Below are 27,488 nucleotides of genomic sequence, written 5' to 3' on the forward strand. Positions count from 1 at the left end.
TCACTCTCCACTCTGTCAAAAATAAATAAATCTTAAAACACAAAAAACACTTTTCTTTCAATGGTATTGTCACTCTAACTCAACTTTATATAGCACTTGGGTCATCTTCCACTGATTACCCAGGCACATTAGCAGAGATCTGGATCAGAAGTGGAGCAGCTAGGTGCAAGTGGAGCAGCCAGGTCTAGAACCAGTACGCATGTGGAATGCTGGCATTGCAAGCAGTGGCCTTACCCACTACACCACAATGCCAGCCTCTCAACTCAGCTTTATAAATTAGACCCGGATATAATTCAAAAACATTCTATATTTGATAATTTTGTCCTGAATCCTGTGTTGACTTGTCAGGATGGCATACATATCCTGTATTTAGCAATACATCACAAACGTCAACATTTAGAGCTATTTATCTCACTGTAATTGGTAACTGAATCATTTAGTGTCAATATTAGCTTAAAATTATACACCCCAAATAAAAATATAGAAAATACCTATGGTCTTTCTGAAGGTTTGGTTACGGGAAGATTAAAAAAGAGGGAGATGCAAAATTAAATTGCTTATTTGTGGTGTTTAATAAAGGAAGTCTTTCTCTGACTCATTGTTTACGTATAACTTTGGATAACTTCATATGCTTTGCAAGTCAGACAGTCAACAATAACCTCACCCCAGTAATTAATCTCTTAAAATCCATCAAATCACCGGCACCGTGGCTCACTAGGCTAATCCTCCGCCTAGCGGCACTGGCACACGGGGTTCTAGTCTCAGTCGGGGCGCCGGATTCTGTCCCGGTTGCCCCTCTTCCAGGCCAGCTCTCTGCTGTGGCCAGGGAGTGCAGTGGAGGATGGTCCAAGTCCTTGAGCCCTGCACCCCATGGGAGACCAGGGTAAGTACCTGGCTCCAGCTTTCGGATCAGCGCGGTGCGCCAGCCACAGCGCGCCGGCCACGGCAGCCATTGGAGGGTGAACCAACGGCAAAGGAAGACCTTTCTCTCTGTCTCTCTCTCACTGTCTACTCTGCCTGTAAAAAAAAAAAAAAAAAAATCCATCAAATCACTGATAGATCAAGCTTCTAAAATTCTGGTAATAGAGAAAGTCCCAGTCCTGAAAGACAAAGAATCCATGACAGCCCAGTATTCATAGGCAACAACCAATCAGCAAGAGCCTAAACTCAGTGACCCTGTTTATCAGTCAATTTTTCAGCAGCTGTGATCACACTAGAAAACCTGAAAAACTTCAAAATTGCAGCTTCTGAAACTCCCCAGTCCCTCAAGGTCAGGCTTCCCAAGAGACTGTAACAGTGGTTTGGGCTTTGTTGGAAGACACTGCCTGGCACAGCTCTCTGCTTTGCAGGCAAACAAGTTCATTTTTCTCCATCAGAAATCAAGTTCAATTTATTCTTAACGAGTTTATTATAAACTTAGACTTTAAAAGTAGCTAAACAAGACATGACATTGCAAAACGTATTTTTTTTTTTTTTTTGACAGAGTGGACAGTGAGAGAGAGAGACAGGGAGAAAGGTTTTCCTTTACCGTTGGTTCACCCTCCAATGGCCACCGCGGCCGGCGCACCGCGCTGATCCGATGGCAGGAGCCACGTACTTATCCTGGTCTCCCATGGGGTGCAGGGCCCAAGTACTTGGGCCATCCTCCGCTGCACTCCCTGGCCATAGCAGAGAGCTGGCCAGGAAGAGGGGCAACCGGGACAGAATCCAGCGCCCCGACCGGGACTACAACCTGGTGTGCCGGCGCCGCAGGCGGAGGATTAGCCTAGTGAGCCGTGGCGCCGGCCGCAAAACGCATTTTCAATTCTTGTGGAAGTTGTACTATCAATTTTTTTGTACAACAAATGCACCTCAAAATTTGTGAACTTTCTCAGTGGGCAATTATTGACCCATTAAGTTCCAAGTTTTCAATTCTGTGAATATTAAAACACAATTGACACAGGTGCACTAAAATAGGTTGGAAATTATATGTAGAGCTATATATACTTTATTATCACCAAAAATGAAAATACAGATGGTCCTATAAATAGGACACTGGAACAATATATTATCTTTTACATACATACATATATAAAGTCTCCTTTAAATTGGACATTGGGTAAATATGATATCCTCCAAATATTGCACACAATACAAAGAAGTGGCTTTCATGACTTGTTCAACAAGTATTTTTGGTGGTAACAAGCAAAACACTTCAAACAAAGGGTTACATGACATTTTGACAACATGTTCTGAGTTTTACATAACATGACATTTTTATGTTTAGATTCATACATTTGAAAGGCAGAGTGACAAAGAAAGGGAGGGAAGGAAGATGGAGATGGAGAGAGAGAGCTCTTCTTTCTGCTGGTCCATTCCCCAAGTGGCCACGATAGCTAGGACTAATCAGACTAAAGCCAGGAGCCTGTAATTCCATCCGGGTCTCCCACATCTGTGGCAGGGGCCCAAGTACTTGGGCCACCCTCTGTTGCCTTCCCAGGCACATTAGCGGTAAGCTGGATCAGAAGCAGAGGAGCCAGGACTTAAACCAACACTGTGATATGGGATGCTGGCATTGCCAAGTGCAGCTTAACCTGATGTTCCACAACAAACAATCAACAACAGAAGAATGAACACTATACAAATACATGTAAATTAAACACATGCTCCTAAGTGACCAAATGGTCATTTAAGAAATTAAAAAACATTTCCTAAAACAAATGAAACATCACATATCAAAACCCATGAGATACGTCAAAATCCACATTTTTAAAAAAGTTTATGACAATGAATACCTATATCAAAAAAGTAAGATTTTTTTTTTTTTTTTTTTTTTTGGACAGGCAGAGTGGACAGTGAGAGACAGAGACAGAGAGAAAGATCTTCCTTTTCTGTTAGTTCATCCCCCAATGGCCGCTACGGCCAACACGCTGCGCCCGGTGCACTGCGCAGATCCGAAGCCAGGAGCCAGGTGCTTCTTCTAGTCTCCCATGGGGTGCAGGGCCCAAGTACTTGGGCCATCCTCCACTGCACTCCTGGGCCATAGCAGAGAGCTGGCCTGGAAGAGGGGCAACCGGGACAGAATCTGGTGCCCTGACTGGGACCAGAACCCGGTGTGCCAGTGCCGCAGGTGGAGGATTAGCCTATTGAGCCGCTGCGTCAGCCTAAAAAAGTAAGATTTTCTTAAAGAATGTAACTAAAGGACCCCAAACAGCAAGATAAAAAAACATTACTAGAAGGAAATAAATAATAAAGATCAGAACAAATAAACAAAATCAAGATAAAAATGCAAAAGATTAGCAAAACAAAAACTGATCTTTTGAGACAGACAATTTTTAAACTTTAGCAAGAACAAAGAAAAGAGGGAGGAGCTGGTGTTGTGGCACAGTGGGTTAAACCACCGCCTGCAACACAGGCATCCCAAATGAACTCTGGTTCGAGGCGCAGCTGCTCTACTTCTGATCGAGCTCCCTGCTAATGCACTTAGGAAAGCACCTATGGTCTCAGTGCCTGGACCCCTGCCACCCAAGCGGGAGACCCAGAGGGAGATCTAGGCTTCTGGCTATGGCCTGACCCAGACCCAGCCATTGCAGTCATTCGGGGAGTGAACCAGTGCATGGAAAACTGTCTCTATCTCTCCCTCTCTCTGTAATTCTGCCTTTCAAATAAGTACATATATCTTTAAAAAATGAAAACACACAAATAAAATTAAGAACAAAAAGGACAATACAATGGATACCAAAGGATCATAATAAACTATAAGGACAGTTATATATTACACTAACAAATTAGAAAACTACGGGCTGGCATTGGGTGCAGAGGGTTAAGCTTGCAATGCCAGCATCGAGCATCCCAGATCAGAGTGCCAGTTTGCATCTCAGCTGCTCAACTTCTGATCCAGCTCCATGATAATGGGCCTGGGAAAGCAGTGGAAGATGACTCAAGTATCTGAGTCTCTAACATCCACATGGGGGGCCCAGACTGAGCTCCTGGCTCCTGGCTTCAGCCTGGCCCAGAACTGGCTATCTGGGAAGTGAGTCTGGGTGGAAGCTCTTTCTGTCTCTCTCCTTCCATTTTTCTCTCTCTCTCTCGCTCCATCTCCCCTCCTCAGCCTTTCAAATAAATGAAGAAATTTAAAAATCTTTTTAAAAATCGGGAAACTAGAAAAAATGGTTAAATCCATGTACATATACAGCCTACCAAGATCAAATAAAAAAAAAAACAGAAAATTAAGGGGCCGGCATTGGGGGACACAGTGATCTAAGCCTCTGCCTGCAATGCTGGCATCCCATACGGGTGCCAGTTCAAGTTGCACCTGTTCCACTTTGAAGCCTGCCAATCCAACTGAGAAAGCAGCAGAAGACGGCCCACAAGCTTGGGTCTCTGCTAACCACGTGGGAGACCTGGATGGAGTTCTGGCTCCTGGCTCCAAACTGGCCAGCCCTGGCCATTGCAGTCATTTGGACAGTGAACCAGCGGATAGAAGATCTCTCTCCTCTCTTTCTCCCCTTTCTCTCTGTAACTTTCTTTCAAATAAAAGTAATTTTTAAAAAGAAAATTTAAATAGACCAATAATTACAAGAATTAAAGAAGCAATTTTAAATCTCCTAATGAAAGAAAAGTCCAGGGTCTGACTGCTTCAATACTGAATGCTAAAAGTTTTATTTTAATTCGTACTTATTCAAATCACTTATCAACGGTGGGGGGTGGGGAGGAATCTCCAGGACTGGCTGGACTGAAGCTAGTAGCCAGGAATTCAACCCAGCTCTTCCACGTAGGCAGCAGGAACAGAATCACTCAGCCTGCTGTGGCAGGAAGATGGAGTTAGGAGCAGGAGCCGGAGCCGGCTAAGTAACCCACGTTCTCTGATACGGGATGCAGGCATCTTAACCGACACCTTAATTGTTAGGCTAAATGTATATGCCTACAAAACCTTTAAAGAAGAATAAATTCTAATTCTTTTCAGACTATTTTCGAAAACTGGGAAGGTAGTTTTGTCAAACTATTCTACAAGGCCACTTAACAGTGCTAATACCAAAACCAGAAAAAGACACACACACAAAGGAAACTAGAGACCACTGTCCTTGATGAATACAGATATAGAAAATCCCAACAAAATACTAACAAACTCGATCCAACAGCATATCACAAAGATTCTACATCATGATCAAGTGAGATTTATCCCAGGGATATAAGGATAATTCAAAATATGCAGGTCAAAAATATGATTCATCCCATCCATAAAATGAAGAACAAAAATCACACATCATTTGAATAGGTACACACATGTGAAATTCCCAGATGAAGTTCCTGGCTCCTGCCTTCAGCCTGACCCAGCCCAGGCCATTGTGGCCAACTGGGGAACACACAGAGGACAGAGGCTCTCTCTGTCCCTCCCTGATTCTAACCCTGAGTTTCAAATAAACAAATAAATCTTTTATTTATTTAAAAGGCAGAGTTACAGAAAGAGGAGGAGAAGCAGAAAAAGATCTCCCACTTGCTGGTTCACTCCCCAAATGGCCACAATGGCCAGGGCTGGGCCAGGTCAAAGCTAGGAGCCTGGCACTTCTTTTGGGTCTCTCACATGGGTGCAAGGGCCCACGGACTTGAGCCATCTTCTTCTGCTTCCCCAGGCACATTAGCAGGGAGAGATTGGAAGTTGAGCAGTCAGGATTCAAACCGACACCCATATGGCTGTTGACAATGCACGCTGCAGGCTAGCCTGCTGTGCCACAGTGCCAGCCCCATTAAGAATATTCTTTATCTGGAGTCAGTGTGATGGCTCACTTGGTTAATCCTCCGCCTGCGGTGCCGGCACTCCATATGGGTGCCGGGTTCTAGTCCCGGTTGTTCCTCTTCCAGTCCAGCTCTCTGCTGTGGCCCAGAAGGGCAGTGGAGGATGGCCCAAGTGCTTGGGCCCCTGCCCCTGCAACTGCGTGGGAGACCATGAGGAAGCACCTGGCTCCTGGCTTCGGATCGGCACAGTGCCAGCCGTGGCAGCCATTTGGGAAGTGAACCAATGGAAGGAAGACCTTTCTCTTTGTCTCTCTCTCTCTGTCTGTCTGTAACTTTACCTGTCAAATAAATTAAAAATTTATCTGCACCCCCCCATTCTGCCAAAATCAGAAAATTTAGTTGAAATACACAAAGATACTGTCTCTTAGTCTACTTGGGCTATTATGACAATATACTCTATGCTGGGTATTTATAAGAAATATACATTTGGAGCTGGTGCTATGGTGTAGTAGGTTAAGACTCTGCCTGCAGTGCTGGCATCACCTATGGGTGCCAGTTTGAGTCCTGGCTGCTCCACTTCCCATCCACCTCCCTGCTAATTGGCCTGGGAAAGCAGTGGAGGATGGCCCAAGTGCTTAGGCCCCTGCACCAATGTGGGACATCAGAAAGAAGCTCCTGGTCCCTGGCTTCAGCCTGGCCCAGCTCCGGCTGCTGCAGCCATTTGGGGAGTGCACCTCTCTCTCTCTCTCTCTCTGTTGTAACTCTGCCTCTCAAATAAATAGATAAATAAACCTTTAAAGAAAAATAAATATATTGAGGCCGGCACTGTGGCATAACGGGTTAAGCCATCATCTGCAATGCTGACATCCCATATGGGCACCAGTTCAAGTCCCGGCTGCTCCACTTCCAATCCGGCTCTCTGCTGTGGCCTGGGAAAGCTGTAGAAGATGGCCCAAGTCCTTGGGCCCCTGCATCCATGTGGGAAACCAGGAGGAGGCTCCTGGCTTCAGATCAGTGCAGCTCCGTCCACTGCGGACAACTGGGGGAGTGAACCAGCAGATGGAAGACCTCGGTCTCTCTCTCTGCCTCTCCTTCTTTCTCTGTATAACTCTGACTTCCAAATAAATAAATAAATCTTAAAAAATAAAAATAAATTTATTTCTCAGTCTTACTGGCTAGAAAGTCCATGATGAAAGCAACAGGAATTCAGTGTCTGGTAAGGGTTTGCTCTCTGCTTTAGACGGCACCTTCTCTGTCCTCTGCTGGCACAAGTGAACGGCTCCCTCAAACCTCTTTTCAAGGGCACTAACTCTACTCACGAGGACCCACTCACTTGATTTAATCAACTCCTCTTTTGATGGGGATGCACTGATGCTAAGGTTTCAATTCAGGAATTCTGGGCAGGGGTATATTCAGAACATATCAAAGTGATCAAGAGTGACTTAACAATTAGTATATAGAACTAGAGTAAGTAACTTTATTCATTTTCATTTTTTTTAAAAATTTATTTATTTATTTGAAAGAGTTATAGAAAGAGGGAAAGACAGAGATCTTCCATCTGTGTGTTCGCTCCCCAGATGGACAAAATGACTGGGGCTGGGAGAGGCTGAAGCCAGGAGCCAGGAGCTTCTCCCAGGTCTCCCACATGGGTGCAGGGCCCAAGCACTGGGCATCTTCACTGCTTTTCCCAGGCCATTAGCAGGGAGGTGGATCAGAATTGCAATGACTAGGACATGAACCACACCTTTATGGCATTGCAAGTGAAAGCTTTATCCATAAAACCGCAACGCTGGGCCCTCATTTTCATTTTATTTGAAAGGCAGAAAAACACATACAGAGAAATCTTTCATTGCTAGTTTACTCCCTAAATGCCTACAACAGCTGGGTTGGGTCAGGTTGAAGCTATGACTCTGGAACTCAGCCTGGGTCTTCCATGTGGGTGGCATGGACCCAAGAACTTGACCTGTTACAAGCTATCTCCCAGAGTGCAAATTAGAGGGAAGCTGGAATTAGAAGCAGAGCTGAGGTGGGGGGGTGGGCTGGCACTGTGGTGTAGTGGGTGAGGCTGCCACTTGCAGTGCCAGCATCCCATATGGGTGCTGGTTCCTGTCCCGGCTGCTCCACTTCTGATCAAGCTCTCTGCTATGGCCTTGAAAAGCAATGGAGAATAGCCCAAGTCCTTGGGCCCCTGCACCCATGTGGGAGACCTGGAGGAATTCTTGGCTCCTGGCTTCGGACTGGCACAGTTCCAACCATTGCGGCCAACTGGGGAGTGAACCAGCAGATGTAAGACCTCTTTCTCTCTACCTCTCCTTCTCTGTGTAACTCTTTCAAGTAAATAAATAAAACAAAACTGAAGATGGATCCGGCACTGTGGCATAGTGGGTAAAGCTGCCACATGCAGTACCAGCATCCCATATGGCTCCTGGCTTCAGATAGGCATAGCTTCAGCTGTTGTGGCCATTTGGGGAGTGAACCAGCAGATAGAAGACCTCTCTGTCTCTCTGCCTCTCTCTCTGTGACTCTTTCAAATAAATAAAATAAACCTTAAAAAAAAAAAAAAAAAAAAAGGAATCAGAGCTGAGACTTGAACCCAGACACTCCAATGTGGGATGCAGGTATCCCAAGCAATATTATTTTTTTCTCCTTTTTATTTATCTGAAAAGAAGAGGGGCAGAGACAGAAACTCCCCAAATGGCCCTCCTGGTCAGGGTTGGTCCAGGCTGAAGCCAGGATCCCAGAAGCCCATCTGGGTCTCCATGTGGGTGGTAGGAACCCAAGTACTTGAGCCATCACCTGCTGCCTCCCAGAGTGCAAATTCAGAGTTGGAACTGGAAGCAGAGTTGGGACTTAAACCCAGGCACTCTGAACACTGATATGGGTTAGAGGGATCCCCAGAAACATCTTTTATTATTATTATTATTATTATTGATGTACATATGTGTTTATGTGTATTTTTTTTATTTATTTGAAATGAAAAGAGACTGATCTTCCATCTACTCGTTCACCCCCCAAATGGCCGTAATAGCCAAGGCCGGTCCAGACACTTGGGTCATCCTCCACTGCTTCCACAGGCACATTAGCAGGGAGCCAGATTGGAAAGAGTAGCCAGGACTCAAGCAAGTGCTCCAATATGGGATGCCAACTTTGAAAGCAATGGCTTAACCATACGTGGATAAAGTATCATTAATATTAATTTTTCAACAAATGTAAAGGATTATACATCATGATCAGAGATCTGTCTCAGGAATGCAAGGTTGGTTTAACATCAGAAAATCAATTAAGACACCATATATATAAAAACCAAAAACACCATGCTGGCTCCCATCTTTGTTTGTTTTTTTTTTTTAAGGTTGACTTATTTGAAAGGGAGAGACTGACTGAGTGATTGATATTCCAAGTGCTGGTTTGCTCTCCAAATGACACAACCAGGGCTCAGCCAGGAGCCAGCAACTCCATCCTGGTCTCCCACAGAGATGACAGAGGCTCAAGTATTTGGGCCATCTTCCATTGCCCTTCCAAGTACATTAGTAAGAAGCTGGATTAGAACAGGAGCAGCTGAGACTCAATCCAGCACTGTGATACAGGATGCCAGTGTCACAACAGCATTTTAATCCCCTACAGCAGAACTCTGTCCCCCCAAAAGGTATCTTCACAGTTGTGCCAAACACCTACCTCTAAGTAATTTCTCATCAAACATATTCTCACAAGAAAATCTCAGGCTCAAATACCTTTACTTGTAAATTCTATCAAACATTTAAAAAATATCACTAACCAGGGCCTGGCGCCGTGGCTCACTTGGTTAATCCTCCACCTGCAGCACCAGCATCCCATATGGGCACTGGGTTCTAGTCCTGGTTGCTCCTCTTCCAGTCCAGCTCCCTGCTGTGGCCTGGGAAGGCAGTGGAGGATGGCCCAAGTGCTTGGGCCCCTGAACCCGCATGGGAGACCAGGAGGAAGCACCTGGCTTCGGATCAGCGCAGCTCGCCAACCACAGCAGCCATTTGTGGGGTAAACCAACAGAAGGAAGACCTTTCTCTCTGTCTCTCTCACTGTCTAACTCTGCCTGTCAAAATTAAAAAAAAAAAAAAATCATTAACCATTTACAAATTCCTCCAGAAAATAAAGGAGGAAACATTTCCCAAATCAGACTATGGGGTCTAAGTTATCCTGATAGCAAAGTCAGAGACATCACAAGAAAACTACAAACCAACTATCCTTCATCAGTGTAGATAAAAATACGTGAACAAAGTATCATTAATATTAATTTTTCAACAAATATAAAGGATGACCAGAGATCTGTCTCAGGAATGCAAGGTTGGTTTAACATTAGAAAATCAATTAAGACACCATATATATAAAAACCAAAAACACCAAAATACTACATATCTCAATACATGCAGAGACTTGGGATAGAGGGCCCTATAATAGATGCACACAAATGCATTTTTTTCAAAGGATTGAAGAGAATTCAATGGAATTTCAATAAATAGTGCTAGAACTACTAGACACTTCATGTTTTAAAAAAATGAATCTAGAAACACACCTTATAGCCTTCACAAATATTTACTCAAGATTATAGGCCCTGAATATAGAAAACAAAACTAGAAAAACTCCTAGAAGATATTGTCAGAGAAAACGTAGGTGACCTTGGGTTTGGCAATAACTTTTTAAATACAACACCAAAATATAATCCATGAAAGAACAATTAGGTTCATGAAACTTGATTAAATTTAAAACTTCTGCTCTGCTGGACATTGTTGAAAGAATATGAAAAGATGTTCATGGTGTGTCATTAGGGAACTACAATTAAGCAACAACGACATAACACTTCACATAAATCCAAAAACACTAACAATGTCAAATGTTGAAAAGAACCTGGAACAGCAGAAACTCATTCATTGCTGGGTGTAATGCAAATTGGTATAGTCACTGGCATTTTCTTACAAGATAAAACATATTCTTAATAGGGTACTTCACAGCAGCCTTATTTTAACAGTCAAAAACTGGAAACAACTCAAATAGCCATTAACTGAATGCATAAAAGCAAAACAACAAGAAAAATTATAGTATGCAATGAAAAACCAAGTAATGCAAATGAATAAACTTGAATCATACAACAAGATGGATTAATCTCAAAACAGTTTTGGTTAGTGGCAAAAGCTAGAAATCTCACCTACAAAAAAGTATATTGTATGATTTTACTTATAAAATTCTAGAAAACACTTGCTGCTGTTTGTGAATTGAAAGAGGGCTAGAAAGAATTGGGAGGTACAGATTACTAAGGGACTCAAGGAATCTTTTTATAGTGTTGGATACTTTCATTATCTTGACTATAGTGGCTTCATACGATAAAACAGACAGCACATTTTATACTTCATATATTTGCATTTGATTGTGTGTTAACCATACCTCAATCAATCATTAAGAACTAAATATTCCCCATCAAAATCCTTATCTACCATTCCTCTTGGAGAATCAGATCTTCCAACTTATTTTGGCTCTACTATATCTCTCTCCCCACAATTTAGAATGAGCCCTGCCTCAAAGTCGGCAAAAAGCAGAGAACAATGGAGCCCATGTCCACTTAGTCACCAGGAATGCTGGCAGGGTCGGAGAAGCCCCATACCTGGATCTCTCCTGTCAGAGCTTGTGTGCCTACCTAGGCAGTGATGGCCACAAGGTCAATAGCCCAGGGAAGCAGAGAAGCCCACCACACTTTAGATTATTATCTCTAACAATGGCCTTGGCCACTCCTGATGTCTGGAGGTCTTGAGGATTTCCGTACATTCTCATCTCACATAGCCATAATGTAAGAACATTTGTGAATTCTCTTTTAGAATGCACATATCTCATATGTCACAGTGATCCCTGTTCCATTAACTCAAGTGTTTCTATACGAATTATAATTCCCACCTTGCCCTGTAGGCCTTACAGTCAACAGCACTTGCCTATAGAATCCTGAATATCAGGAAGTGGCTTATATGCAAGCCTGGGAGATAGCAATCCCTTAGCAGTGCTGAGACATATGTGACAGTCAAAGGACCCAACTCACATCATTTTTAGAAGCAATGGAAAATCTGCTTCTATGCCCTCTAGAATAAACACTGAGCTCACAGGAAATTTCACATCCAGGCCACGTAACTGTTCTCCAATACTGTGGTCCCCTTTGAGACACAGCAAAGGTTGTGCCCACAAAGTATGTTCCTCCCTTCTGTTGACAGACCCATCTCTTCTCTCAACTCACCTCACACAGTTAACAAAATCCTCATGAGTAAATGCTGCACTACGCAGCAGCATGGGACAGAGTTCTAAAACTGAGTTATTTGGCAGCAGGATAAACAATTCACAGCTCTCATGTTTACAGTCAACACTGTCCATGAAAAAAGGAAACCTCTTGGCTGGCGCCGCGGCTCACTAGGCTAATCCTCCGCCTTGCGGCGCCGGCATACCGGGTTCTAGTCCCGGTCGGGGCACCAGATTCTGTTCCGGTTGCCCCTCTTCCAGGCCAGCTCTCTGCTGTGGCCCGGGAGTGCAGTGGAGGATGGCCCAAGTACTTGGGCCCTGCACCCCATGGGAGACCAGGATAAGTACCTGGCTCCTGCCATCCGATCAGTGCGGTGCGCCGGCCGCAGCGTGCTGGCCACGGCGGCCATTGGAGGGTGAACCAACGGCAAAAGGAAGACCTTTCTCTCTGTCTCTCTCTCTCACTGTCCACTCTGCCTGTCAAAAAAATAAAAAATAAATAAATAAATAAATAAAAGAAAAAAGGAAACCTCATCTAGAACCTTTCAGCCAGAGCTGGATCACATCCACTCAGAACCTAATCACAAGGGATAAAGTAGGACCTTCAATGGGATCAGAACACTCATGACTCCCTGAAAGGAATAACAGCACAGAGATCTGCCTTCCCTGAGCAAAATGGAATGATTGACACAAAGGCTGGTAGCAATAAGATGGCTTCTACCACAGGCACTGGCAGTGGTATAACTCTGTCAAGAGCCCTGGACATTTAGATGTCCAATGCACCTTAGGAGAACTTCCCACATACATGGTGCTTATTAGGAATCTCTCCAGGATAGATGTATGAATGTACAAGGTTCATCTGCTGGATGATGGTCCTGTCATCAAGGTTACTCTTAGAGCTTTTCTCTGGTGTGAGTCCCTATTAGGTTGAGCAAGGATATAACACATTTTCTTTATTTATAAACCTTTTTCTCTAGTATGAATTGTCTGGCACTACACAAGTTTACCAGATGCAGCTTAAGGGTCACCAAAACTATTGCACTCAAGAGGCCTTTCTCCAGTATGAACTTTCTGGTGACGAACCAGATGGGAGCTCCTGCTGTAGGCTTTCCCACATTCATTGCACACATAAGGCTTTTCTCCCGTGTGGACCCTCTGGTGTAGAATGAGGCTGGAGTTGCGACTAAAGAATTTTCCACATTCACTGCACTCATAAGGTCTTGCTCCAGTGTGAACCTTCTTATGCTGAACAAGGTGGGAGCTACTTATATAGGCTTTTCCACATTCATTGCACACATAAGGCCTTGCTCCAGTGTGAACTCTCTGGTGTAGAATGAGGCTGGAGTTGTGGCTAAAGCATTTCCCGCATTCACTGCACTCATAAGGCTTTGCTCCAGTGTGAATTCTCTGGTGCACAATAAGGTTGGAGCTATGGCTAAAGAATTTTCCACATTCACCACATTCATACGGCCTTTCTCCAGTGTGGATTTTCTGGTGTTGCACAAGCGTGTCTTTACGGCTGAAGGCCTTGCCACATTCACTGCATTCATAAGGCCGTGCTCCAGTGTGAATTATCTGGTGCTGAACAAGCGTGTCTTTACAGCTGAAGGCTTTCCCACACTTGCTGCACACATAAGACCTTGCTCCTGTGTGGACTCGCCGGTGTTTAATAAGGCTAGAATTATGGCTGAAGAATTTCCCACATTCAATGCATTCATAAGGCCTTGCCCCAGTATGAATTCTCCAGTGCTCAATAAGGTGGGAGCTTTGGCTAAAGAATTTCCCACATTCACTGCACTCATAAGGCCTTTCTCCAGTGTGAAATCTCTGGTGCTGAACAAGTGTGTCTTTACGGCTGAAGGCTTTCCCACACTCACTGCACTTATAGGGTCTTTCTCCAGTGTGAATTCTCTGGTGCTGAACAAGGTGGGAGCTCCGGCTGTAGGCTTTTCCACAAGCACTGCAGTCATAAGATCTTTCCCCAGTGTGAACTCTCTGGTGCTGCACAAGCGTGTCTTTGCGACTGAAGGCTTTCCCGCACTCACTGCATGAGTAATGTCTTTTTCCAATGTGAAGTTTCTGGTGCATTCTTAGGTGAGACAGGTGAACGAAGGCCTTTCCACACTCCTTACACACATGAGATGTTTCTCCACTGTGAATTTTTCTATGATTAATGAGAGCTGATTTCTCCTTGAACACATTTCCACATGAGAGGCATCTAAAGGGTCTCACCCCAGTATGAGTCATCTGGTTGTCAAAGGCAGTACAGGTATTCAGGAAGGCTTTTCCATCATTATTGCAACTGAGAAGCATCTGTCCATGATGGTCTCCCTGGTGTTGCCTGAGACTGGAGCTATGTGGGAATGATTCCACACACTCAGTCCTTTTGCATGGATTGATCTTGTTTTGGAAGAAGCCAGAGCTATCTGGAAAATCCATCTCTTCCTCACTACATCTAAGAGGTCTCATTAACTTCTCAACTGCATGGTCCTTCACAAATGAGGCCCCTCCACCATCCCCTTGGAAGGAAGTGTCCATATTATCTTGCTTCTGCTGCTGGTAAAACTTTGCACTGAATGAGAATCCTCTCCCATATGGTTCATATGTGTATAATTTGTGGAGAGGATGTGGTTCCTGATGTTCAGCCAGATGGGAAACATCTTTCAAGAGTGGGGAACACATCTCACATGGTGGGGCTCTCTGGATGAACGGACCTGACTCAGGAGTTGTTACCTGTGACACTCCTTCTACACTGTTGTCCTCAGAAGATGCTTCCTCATTGTCTGCTCCACACCAACAATCTGAAAACAAAGAGATGATGGTGAAGTGCATGTTGACTTTGATGGGAAGCAGTAGCCGTCACGTGTGTGATATTTCAATGAAATAGTCCATTGGCTTGTTACAAGGATGAGGGAGCCAGAATCAATCTAAGGAAGGGCAGGTTGTTGATACTGGGCCCTGAAAAGTCAGAGTGGAAGAACCTTAACAACAGGTGAGGTCCTAATGATGGTATACAGGATAGGGAGAAGAGGCGAGGTCTCTTTATTTACTCATCTGCAAAAGAGTTCAGGAAGGCTTTGCATTAAGCTCTGTGCAGAAGGGTATGTCCAGCTCCTGCAAAATCTGAATCCAACTAAGTAGCTGTCTCCCAAGGACTACTTCATGGACACACCTCATGACACATGAAGGTAGGCCAGTGTTGTAGAGAATTACAGGGGGAGCAGAGGAGCATGAGTGGGACATGGAGGCAGAGAATTGAGGGAACAGCCAAAGGGTGGAAGACAGGAGAGAAGTGACAAGTAGGCTAAGTGCCAAGAATGGTGAAGGAAAAGAAATTAAGTATCACTATAGGCCTTGGTAACAAAACACTGGTGACTATAGAATAGTCTGAAGATTTAATTTGAACCCATCCCTAACATAACACCCTCCCCTAGCTCCTGTTCAGCCTTTCTGAGTCTTTTACAGGTCTCTCTAATGGTGGCTAAAGTGGCACCTGTCCTATACATACCCACGGCTTCCTGTCTCTCCACTTGGGCAAATATATTGGATTTGGAGGATTAAAGATGTAAAGAAAAGGGCAGGTAAGTGGTGCTGGCAGATCCACCCCCAGAGAAGAACCAAAATGTTAAAAATAAACAAAAACCAAGATCAGCCCTGTAACTACCATTAGCAGTGACAATATCAATACCTATAATTCCTGACCTAATAAGGCCTCAGGAAACATCAGCTGAAGAATGGAGGATAGAACCTAGGACACAGAGGTGCCAGGAAAGTAACAACCAATGAGTGCCCAAGCTGTACAAATCTGCCGAGCACAATGAACAACCCCCAAATCTGGGGCAGCAGATGGTGAGACTATTCAGAGAGGAAGGGGCCACTGCACATGGCCCGGCCCTGACTGGACCCGTTCCATCTACTCTGTGAACCTAAGCTGGGGGCAAGAAGAGTCAGTCATCTAGCTGCACAGAATGAATGTCTTGGGGAGAATCAGACTACCAAGAACACAAGTGTAGGAGTGTAGGACTGTGGAAGCCAGCCTCCACGATGGCCCCCAATGATCACTGCCTTCTGTTACTCTTGCCCTTGTGTGATTTGCCTTGATTATAAGCTGGACTGGCTCTTTTCTTTTTTTTATATCTATTTTATTTACATGAAAGGCGGAGTTGGGGGGCGGGGGTGTCTTCCATCCACAGGTTCACTCCCCAAATGGCCAGAACAGCTGGGGCTGGGCCAGGCCAAAGCCAGGAGCTTCTTCTGGGTCTCTCACATGGGGCAGGGGCCCCAGTATTAAGGCCAACTTCTGCTGCTTTCCCAGATGCATTAGCAAGGAGATGGATTGGAAGTGGAGCAGCCAGGATTCCAACTGGCACCCATACGGGATGCTGGTGTTGCAGGCAGCAGCTTAACCCACTGTACCACAGCACCGTCCCCAACTGACTCATTTCTAAAGAACTGAATATGGTAAACATGATGGACTGTCACTTGTGAGATTAGATGACAATTCTGGATTCGGTCGTGGGCACTCTCTTGCTCGCTTGCTCAAAAAGAAGTCAGCTTTCGTGTTACGAGGTACATTATGGAAAGGCCAACATGACAAGAGGGAGGCCTCTGGCCAACAGCCAGCGAGGAACTAACTCATATTCAGCAAGCCACAAAGAACTAAATCCTTGCAGAGACCCACATGAATGAGCTGGTAAATGGACTGTTCCCAAGATGCACCTTCAAATGAGACACCTCCAGTTGGCAGCTTGACTGACATACCTAAGAGACACTGAGCCTAAAGCACCCACATCAGCTGTGACCAGATTCCTGGAGCACTGGAACTGAGAAGTAATGTACTTGTTGTTTTAAGACACTAAACTGGGGGTGGGGAGGTGAGAATAATTTGCCACGTAGCAATAGATAAAAGCAGGGACTTACCCACTGTGGCCACAAGTGCAAAGTTCTCCAGCATCACATCACGGTACAGGAACCTCTGCGTCTCCTCAAGGAGTTCCCACTCCTCCGGGGAGAAGTACACAAACACATCCTCAAAGGTCACACAGCCCTGGCACGAAGGGGACAATTGAGCACAGAGGCAGCGTCTTCCCAGAACACCCCTCACGCCCGCTCTATCCACTTACATATCTATGGCCCGCAGTATCCCTCGTCTCCAGCCTAACTCAGAAGAGATGCCGGACCTTGGTCCCACGAGTGCCTCTCTCTCTTCTCACACAGGTGAAACCAGGCAGGTTAGATGCTGCCAAACTCTGGGTCTGGTATGAAGGGTTCAGACGCTCTCCTGCCAACCAGTTTTCCTAAGTGTTGTTCAGATCACGCCTCCCAGATCTGACCACACTTTAGCTCAGCCTTCTCCAGTAGGCCAGCAATACCAAGGCCTGACGGCTGACAGTTCACGTTCTCCCTACATGTACATATATACATCACTCTGCGGAGCACATCTGCCTCTATGTGGACTCCCCATCGCCACTGACAATCTTCTGGCCTACACCACACGCACCCCCACGGCATCCCCCATGTCACTCTGCAGTTTCCAGGAAGTGCTCTCTGTCTCTGTAACATGCAGTACTGCCACCCATGTGCCTCCACAACAGGCCCAGCGCTCGGTCCTCAGATTCCCCTTTCCAGTTCACTAATGGCACTGCCACCATGACTTGAAGACCCTACTGCCCAACCCCACTACATATACTGGCTGTCTCTTTTGTACTTCTCCAACAGAACCCCTCCCCAGGACTTAAATCTTGTGTTCAAACAGAGGCCTCAACTCAAGAGTTCTTGGGACGTCTCAAACTAAACATGGCCAAACCTAACTCCTGTTAGAACTACTAAAAATTACTCATGCCATTAATTTCTCCACTTCCTGGGGTCATCCATGACTCTTTCTTTTCTTTCCCTAGAAAACCCAGGTACCTACTAAAAAAGATTCCCCAACTTCTTTCACCTTCACAGTCATACACCTGGGCAGGATACCATCGACAATCCCACCTCATGCCCACAGTCTGTCTGTTTCCCTGAAAGCCAGAGGAAGCTTAAAAAAAAAAATTATCTATTTATTTGAAAGGCAGAGTTACAAAGAGGCAGAGGCAGAGAGAGAGAGAGAGAGAGGTCTTCCATCTGCTGGTTCACGCACTCTCCAAATGGCTGCAACAGCAGGAGCTGCGCCAATCTGAAGCCAGGAGCCACGAGTCTCTTCTGAGTCTCTCACGTGGGTGAGGGGGCCCAAGCACTTGGGCCATCTTCTATTGCTTTCCTAGGCCATAGCAGAGAGCTGGATGGAAATGGAGCAGCCGGGACTCCAACCAGCACCCAAATGGGTGCCGGCACTGCAGGCAGCGGCTTTACCTGCTACACCACAGCACTGGCCCCTTGAGGGAGCTTATTAAGATCTGAGACATCTCGATCATTTCCTCCTTCTACTCTGAGTCTTTCGCGGCTTTCTCCACTCCAAGCAGAGGCCCAGCTCTTCAGCCCAGCATTCCTGCTTGAATCCGACCTAAGTCCTATGTTCTCAATAGATACACTTAAGACCTGTGGTTCCCTGAGCACTGCCAACTCACTCTTAGCTCCAAGCACTGGCGCATGCACATGCCTGTCCCTGGGCTCCCTATACCTACCAGTCCTATTTCGATTGGCTGTCCATACTGAACACTTCACATAATTTCTAGCCTGCACTGAGGACATCATGCTATAAATGACCACCCTGCAGCCCCACCCCCAGGCTCATATACAGAGAAAAGAATAGGTAAAGAATCCCAGGATATCACTACAGCTCATCAGAAAATCTGGTGAGCCCTGCTAACAGAACATATACAAAAGCCCATACTGTTGCCCTAACTTCCACGGCCCCACTGTCCACCGGCCATGAACACTCCCTCGGTCGACTGCAGCGGACTCCATCCGGGTCTCAGCCCACCACCAGACCTCTCCACCTCTTCACTCTGCGGCCAGCAGAAGCCTGGCAAGAGCTGCGTCAGAGCACCTCCCTCGTCGGTGCCAACCTTCCAAACCTTCCGAACCCGGCTCCCTCGACTGCTCAAGCCGCCAGCCCGAGCCCGAGCCCGAGCCCGAGCCCGAGCCCGGGCCCTCTGCTTCCCGTCTCACCGTTCAGAACAGAGACCGGCTGTTCCCTGAGCTCTCCTAAGGCGTTCTCATCTCCAGGCATGGGTACAAGTACTCCTGTGCCTGGGAAACCCTTCCACACCTCATCGCACTCGCCCTGGAAATGGGAATCTCCACTCACCCGCCGGCGCGGGTCTACACTCCAGAGGAAAGATCAATGCAGGCGGGGCACCCCAGGACTCACCACCCGCCGTGTCCGGGTGGCGGAGGTCTTGAAGGACCCTCCACTCACCTCAGCCGGGTCCATCGCCTCAGCCGCTGCCGCGCGCAGAACCGATCTGCGGGAAGCGGGCGAGCGGGGTGGGCCTGGAAGGCTCGGGCGAAGCCTCATGAGTCCACGGAGGGGCTGCTCCGAGCCTCAGTCTCCGCCGCGTCAACACGCACACAAGGCCAGGGTGCCGCCTCCCGGGGTGACACACGCCGGGGACAGGTGCGGAGGCCGCGGCAAGCGCAGCCCCGGCGGACCCTCGCGCGAGGACGCCCGTGCCACAGTGCGCGTCGCGGGCGAAGACCCCAGCCTTCCTACTAGCCGTCTCCGCTCGGCTCTCCCGGCCTAGCCTTCGCCGCCGGTGTGGACAGACCAGGCACAGACAAACGACGTCACCGCGGCGACGGCGGAAGTCCCGCCTCTGCCCGGCGGGCACCGGAAATGCGCGTTTTCTGCGCGGTCCTTTGACCCCGTGCTGTTGCCGAGGGGCCCAGCGGAGACCTTTGCGTGCTGTCGGTGGTTCGCTGCAACCAGCGAGGCCCTGGACACAGCTTTGATTCTTCGGGACAACATCCAAGAGGCGCGGGGCGAAGGCAGGGAGAGAATATTAGGATGGAGGAGCGTCTTGACGTTTGCGGACGCCAAAGTTCCTCTTAAAGGGGGCGAGGTTTCCAGGGCCACGCGGGACGAGGCCACGCCGCAGGAATTTTCAGCAGATGACCTAATCCTCCTGTGTCTGAGGCCCGGGGAGGCCATTTCACTTCTCTCACCTCTGGGGACTCAAAGTTGAGTTGAACAACGCCTATACCGTGCTCGCAAGGACTTTATAGTAACATAATCTTGCAAGGCGTAGATTCCAAATCTGGTTCCTGATTTGGCAGCATCACCATCACTGCGAACTTACATATTAAAAATTTCAAGTTCCCCGACTCAGCTTACCCTCTGAGATAGCATCCCTTGGGAGGTGAGGCCCTAACTTGAGTTTGAGAACTCGAAAAGTCATGAACAAACCAAAACAGTAAAATAAAGTGGAAAAATATTGCAGCCTAACTCATGGGAAGTTAGAGGGAGAGTGCCTAGCACAGGACCTGGGACACAGTGCTAAATGTCTGTAGGTCATTAGCATTCACCATTACCAAAGGCTCTCACACAGTGCTATACCATGATAAATCAGACCCCTGTCTGCAGTTGCTGATATTTTTTTTAAAACAAGATGCAATCGCTCCCTGATTCAGCAAGTAGCATCATAGGTAATGGCTAAAATTTTTTCGTGAAAGCAAACTTGCGTACTTTTCAGCTCACTCATATATTTTTATGTATACAAGCCAGCATTGTGGGACAACAGGTTAGGCTGCCACCATCCCATATCACAGTGTTAGTTCAAGTCCCAGCTGCTCTGCTTCTGATCCAGCTCCCTCCTAACATGCCAGAGAAGATAGTGGAAGATGGCCCGAGTGCTTGGACCCCTGCCATCCACTGGGAGAACTGGATGGAGTTTCAGGCTCCTGGCTTGGGCCTGAACTGGTACTAGCCTTTGTGGCCATTTTGAGGCTGTTGGGGACTAGGAGACCTAGTTTATCGTCACCAATGGAGGAAAGAATTTGAGGATGGCATACAGATTGAGGAAGAGAAAACTATTAATAGAGAAAAAGCATGCTGAGAAATGAGCTTAATGCTGAGGGCTTTTTTTTATTGTTTGTTTAAAGTTTTATTTGAAAGGTGGAGCGTCAGAGGGAGAGGAAGAGATAGATCATCATCTGCTGGCTCGCTCCCTGAAGGTTCCCAACAGCCTGGGCTGGTCCAAGCCAAATTCAGGAAACTGGAATTCCACCTGGGTCTCTCAGATGGGTGATGGGAGCCCAAATACTTGGGGTCATCTTCTGCATTCTCAGGTGCATAAGCAGGGAGCTGTATCAGAAGTGGAGAAGCTGGAAGTCCAACCAGCATTCATTTTTCTTTTTTAGATTTATTTCATTTATTTGACAGAGTTACACACACACACACACACACACACACACAGAGAGAGAGCGAGAGCGAGAACCAGAGAGAGAGAGAGAGAGAATTCTTCCATCTGCTGGTTCACTCCCCAAATGGCTGCAACGATCTGAAGTCAGGAGCCAGAGTGTCTTCCAAGTCTCCCACATGCACGCAGGGGCCCAAGGACTTGGGCTATCCTCCACTGCCCTCCCAGGTGCATCAGCAGAGAGCTGGACTGGAAGTGGAGCAGCCGGGACTCTAACTGGTGCCCATATGGGATGCTGGTGCTGCAGGCCAGGACTTTATCCCACTGCACCACACTGCCGGCCCCTCCAACCAGACCAGTGTCATTTGCATGATACAATAATTTACTGGAAATGTAGGTTCTTTGGCCTTACTCAACCCCCCAAAAAAACTTATAGAGTGGATCTTAGCAATCTTGCTGTAACAAAACCTCCAGAGGACTGTGTTGCTCACCCAAGTCTGAGAACAATCGCTGTGCCAGGACTAGCCTGGGAAATACTACCATGCCCATGAAGGAATTTATATTAAAAGTACCCATCACATACTGCTCAATAAATAGTATTGGCTCATTCCATCTGAAGCAGTCATCAAGGAGGAATGAATGTATACCAGTGCATCCAGGAGGAATGGAGAAAGCAGCAGACCAGTGTAACATTTTCTTGTATGGTACAGTGTTGGCAGTACTACCATATCTTGCATTCCACAGGACTCCCTACACCCACCAGACCTGACAAAGCGCACAGACAGGGCTATAAGGCAAAGCAAGGTCATAGCATATGTAGGAGTTATGTGAACCACGATGACCTCAAACAGAGTTCTTAATGGTGTGACCGTTAGCAAGTCTGTCCATCATATTAACCAGCTCATCGGCTAGGAGCCTTCAATGTGTTGCAGAAGCCTGAGCTGGAGGTAATCATTGTGTTAGGAGGGTCCTGAATTCTTACTGGATTGGTGAAGGTTCCACTACAAACTCTTTAAGGTTATCCTTATTGGTTGATCTTGTAAAGCTGTCAGAAAAAATTCTAACACCCAATGGATCAACCAAACCAGTCCACAAATACACAGCAGATGAAGCCACCGCCTGTGGTGCCCGCATGCCATATGGGCGCCAGTTCGAGTCCCGGCTGCTCCACGTCTGATCAAGCTCTCTGCTATAGCCTGAGAAAGCAGTGGAAGATGGCCCAAGTCCTTGGGCCCCTAGCACCTGTGTGGGAGGCCTGGAGGAGGCTCCTGGCTCAGATTGGCACAACTCTGGCTGTTGCAGACATCTGGGAAGTAAACCAGTGGATGGAAGATCTCTCTCTCTCTCTGCCTCTCTATAACTCTTTTAAAATAAATAAATCTTAAAAAAAGTTTTACATCAATATACACATTTGTACTACTCTACTTTTTCAGCTTCTTAAACAGCACAAAATAAATTGTCTCCACTGACATTCAATGGTGAGTGGGTCCTTGGGCCCCTGTACCCTTGTGGGAGACCTGGAGGAGGCTCCCGGCTTTGGACTGGCACAGCTTCAGCTGTTGCAGCCAATTGGGGAGTGAACCAGCAGATGGAAGACCTCTCTCTCTCGCTCTCTCTGGCTCTCCTCTCTCTACGTAACTCTTTCAAATAAATAAATAAATCTTTTTTTAAAAAAATTTTTAATCTTGTATTTTACTTTCTTGAGAACTATAAATACTTTTTTAAAAAAAGATCTAATTTATTTATTCAAAAATCAGAGAGTTACAGAGAGAAGGAGAGGTAGAGAGAAAGGTCTTCCATCTAATGGTTCACTCCCCAGTTGATAGCAACGCCTGGAGCTGTGCCCATCTGAAGGCAGGAGCCAGGAGCTTCCTTCAGGTTTCCCACGTGGGTGCAGGGGCCCAAGGACTTGGGCCATCATCTTCTACTTTCCCAGGCCATAACAGAGAGCTGGACTGGAAGAGGAGCAGCCAGGACTAGAACCGCGTCCATGTGGGAGGCCGGCACTTCAGGCCAGGGCGTTAACCTGCTGTGCCACAGCGCTAGCCCCAGTATTAAAAAAAGTGAGTGGGTCAAAGATACATGTACAAAATGTACACCCTGTAATTATCACAAATACATAAAATGTGTATTTGTATCTAAAAAATAGAAGAAAACATCAGCAGAAAAGCCTACCTTACACCTCGTAAATGAATATTAACATCAATTCAACTTACTTAAAACAACAATTTTAGTATAATAATAAATATGTAAACAAATCAGGAAATGTAATACTAGCTGAGCAATTGATTTTTTTTTTTTTAATTTTTGACAGGCAGAGTGGACAGTGAGAGAGAGAGACAGAGAGAGAAAGGTCTTCCTTTGCGGTTGGTTCACCCTCCAATGGCCGCCGCTGCAGCCGGCGCACCGCGCTGATCCGATGGCAGGAGCCAGGATCCAGGTGCTTTTCCTGGTCTCCCATGGAGTACAGGGCCCAAGCACCTGGGCCATCCTCCACTGCACTCCCTGGCCATAGAAGAGAGCTGGCCTGGAAGAGGGGCAACCGGGACAGAATCCGGCGCCCCAACCGGGACTAGAACCCGGTGTGCCGGCGCCGCAAGGTGGAGGATTAGCCTATTGAGCCACGGCGCCGGCTGAGCAATTGATTTTTAAGATGGGCTAAGCATTGGTAAAGCTGCATTGGGGGTCACACATCATAACTGATTAATTTGGTTTGATAGATACATAATGGCAGATGTCAGTTGGAGGATGTTTGCTTTTAGCACTGAACAGGAACAAAACCAACACTGTTGGATCATAAATAACCTCTTTAACTAAAATGAAGCAAAGAATACAATCTGGATAATGATCAGTAACAGAAGATAGTTGAAAATTTTCAGATGTGCTTAAAAATCAAGTCACAAAATACTAAATAACCCATCTATATGAATGAGGCAGATAATCAAAATTGGAGAATACTATCTTTGCAAACTTTGAAGAGACCTGCCCTTATTTTTAAAAGTATGGATTTGGACTAGGCACTTGACTTTTACCTGTTTTACTCAAGGTGTAATAATTTTTTTTGACAGGGAGAGTGGACAGTGAAAGACAGAGAGAAAGGTCTTCCTTCCATTGGTTCACTCCCCCCCCCCCCCAAATGGCTGCTACGGCCAGCATGCTGCGCCAATGCAAAGCCAGGAGCCAGGAGCTTCTCCTGGTCTCCCATGCGGGTGCAGGGACCAAGCACTTGGGCCATCCTTCACTGTACTCCCAGGCCACAGCAGAGAGCTGGACTGAAAGAGGAGCGACCGGGACAGAATCTGGCACCCCGACCAGGACTAGAACCCGGGGTGCCAGTGCTGCAGGCAGAGGATTAGCCTAGTGAGCCGCGGCACTGGCCAAGGTGTAATAATTTTAAATTATGCATGGATTTCAAAAATTTTTGCACCATAATAAGCTTTTTAAATTCCTTCCCACTTTTTAAATGCCCTTGTATATCCAGGCAACACACACACACACAGCATCAATACATTATTCTACTCATGCAGATTTCAAAATCCAAAAAACCTAAGTTACTATTACTGGTACACAGTTAAAATATCAAACTATGGGGTACGGGCCGCCGCCCGCAGTGCCAGCATCCCATACGTGTGCCAGTTCAAGACCTGGCCGCTTCACTTCCAATCCAGCTCTCTGCTATGGCCTGGGAAAGCAGTAGAAGATGGCCCAAGTCCTTGGGCCCCTGCACCCATGTGGGAGACCCGGAGGAAGCTCCTGGCTCCTGATCAGTGCAGCTCTGGCCGTTGTGGCCATCTGGGGAGTGAACCAGTAGATCTAAGACCTCTTCCTCCCTTCCTCTGTCTCTCTCTCCTTCTCCCTCTGTGTAACTGTGACTTTCAATTAAAATAAATAAATCTTTAAAAAAATGTTTAAAAACAAAAGAAAAAACTATGAGGTAGAGTAAGAAAATGAGTAAAGTTATAAATAATGATGTCCTCTAAAGTACAGGATGGAATTTACTTTCTAGCAAGACATGCTAAGATTTTGTTCCTTTTTTATTTTTCAGTTTGGGGCAGGGGTAGGTGCATTAGTATTTACTTATTGCAATTGTTTTTCTTTCTCATACATGTACAAGTCAGTGAGATTAAGCAAACAAATCTGGAATACCACCTAAATGTGCCTCCTATGTAATCATTGGTTATGCAAAGAGAAGGAACATGGCCAGTAGCTTTTCAGGCATAAATTCGTCTTCCCTGCACAAATGTGGCCATTACTCTATCCTTTGTCACCATGTATTAGGCTTGCCTGGCTATGAAATTATCAGTTCAACTCTGTATTTACTGCTTTGTCTGACATACCACTGCCCCCCAAGTATTTTCTTTTTGAAGAAGCCTGTTTTTGTGTTATTATTATGAAGTAACCTGCTTCTGTGAATACCACAACACGCAGGACAAAGTTAACAGTGATGTGTTCTAGAGGTAAACATCCCTCACTCTGGTTTTTCTGATTGCAGTCAGTATCTGTCTCAACCAGAACTCAAGGCCTCGATCCCTGTCTTTCTATTCCTGCCAAATGCTGATACCAACGAAACCCTCCCCTTTGCTACATAAGGTAAGTAACAACCCCAAAACACAGGAAGGCTGGGACCTGCAACTTCAACTCAAGGATTTTTTCCCCCAGCTGGCAAATTAATCCATCAAGTTGCAGGAAAGCAGCAAATTTAATTGCAGTGCTTTCATCCATTTAATAACTCACAATTTCCTTAAGGATCTTACAGAAGCCAGTTCAATGATTTCAGTTCTTGATTATGGCATCTTGATGAACTTTCCAAGAGCTCACAGCCTCAAGCAGGGTTTCTCAAAATGTGTGCACTGGCTCATACATACAACAGTGTGTAGTACAGCTGCAAGACATGAGGCACAGGCTACTTTTCCAACTCCATCCAGAATCACTGAATTAGAATCGTAATCAGAATCTCCAGGCAAAAGTGCTTGGCACAATAGTTAAGACACTGCTTGGGACACCCACATCCCGTATCAGAATGCCTGGTTTGGAATCACAGCTCTGCTCCTGATTCCAGCTTCCTGCTAATGCCCGTCCTAGGAGGCAGTAGGTGGTAATTCAACATCTGGGTCCCTTTCACTCATGTAGGAGATCTGGATTGAGTTCCCAGGGTCCATTGCAGGGAATCAGGAGATGGGAGCTCTCGACCTCCAAGGAGGAAGAGAAAGGAATGGAGGGAGGTAGAGAAGGTTTTTAAAAAAGAAAATCTTTAAGCATGGACTCTGGAATTTTTAAACAAGTCTTCCAGGTGATTCTCATGTACTCAGAGGTTAAGTCATAGTCATCTTAGTTTCAAACCATTCATAATTTTTAAAAAAAGATTTATTTTATTTATTTGAAAGACAGAGTTACAGAGATGTAGAGCCAGAAAGACAGGTCTTCCATCTGCTGGTTCTCTCCACAAAAGGCTGCAACAGCCACAGCTGCTTCTTCTGGGTCTCCCACACGGGTGCAGGAACCCAAGGATTTGGGCCATCTTCTTTTTTTAAAAAAAGATTTATTTATTTGAAAGTCAGAGTTACACAGAGAGAGGTCTTCCATCAGATGGTTCACTCCCCAGTTGGCCACAACGGCTTGAGGTGTGCCAATCCAAAGCCAGGAACCAGTAGCTTCTTCTGGGTCTCCCACATGGGTGCAGGGGCCCAGGGACTTGGGCCATCTTCCACTGCTATCCCAGGCCACAGCAGAGAGCTGGATTGGAAGTGGAGCAGCCGGGTCTTGAACCAGCGCCCACAAGGGATGCCGGCACTTCAGGCCAGGGCTTTAACCTGCTGCACCACAGCACCGGCCCCATGGGCCATCTTCTACTGCTTTTCCAGGCCATAGCAGAGAGCTGGATTGAAGTGGAACAGCCGGGACTAGCACCTATAAGGGATGATGACACTGCAGGCCAGGGCTTTAACCTGCTGCACCACAGTGCTGGCCCCTGTAAATAATTTTTTTTCATTCTGAGAAGACTGCTTCACGCTCTGGGCTTTAGCTCACAAGCCCGTCTCTTAAGAAAACAGAGACAACTGTCTCCATCCTACCTGGGCTCCTCTGAGGATACAGCAGAACGGAACTTTCCCAGTTGCTTGTGGGAAACAGTCCAGGTCTCCCTTCTTCACAATCTTTTACATGCATGTAAGTTGTACAAAACACTTAACCCCTAAGGGTACATCACTGTGTGCAGCACCCTCTGTCCTCAAGTTTGTA

The 27,488-nt window shown here is 46.3% G+C and overlaps 1 protein-coding gene across 2 annotated transcripts; it reads right to left on the reverse strand.

Moving 5' to 3' along the window:
* Positions 1–1,953: 1,953 nt before the first annotated feature.
* Positions 1,954–25,288, reverse strand: ZNF304 (zinc finger protein 304). Of its 2 annotated transcripts, XM_017337898.4 has the most exons (3): positions 19,313–25,288; positions 16,882–17,008; positions 1,954–14,762 (listed from the first exon to the last, which is right to left on the reverse strand). In XM_017337898.4, the coding sequence occupies exons 1-3, from the start codon at positions 19,409–19,411 to the stop codon at positions 12,979–12,981; spliced, it is 2,010 nt and encodes a 669-aa protein (XP_017193387.1). In that variant the 5' UTR covers positions 19,412–25,288; the 3' UTR covers positions 1,954–12,978. The 2 variants fall into 2 exon arrangements, with proteins under 2 accessions (XP_017193387.1, XP_051691242.1); XM_051835282.3 differs by lacking the exon at positions 16,882–17,008.
* Positions 25,289–27,488: the final 2,200 nt, after the last annotated feature.

This window comes from Oryctolagus cuniculus, chromosome 18 (assembly GCF_051225735.1).
Source record: "Oryctolagus cuniculus isolate XC-2025 breed Fujian yellow rabbit chromosome 18, ASM5122573v1, whole genome shotgun sequence".
Lineage (NCBI taxonomy): Eukaryota > Metazoa > Chordata > Mammalia > Lagomorpha > Leporidae > Oryctolagus > Oryctolagus cuniculus.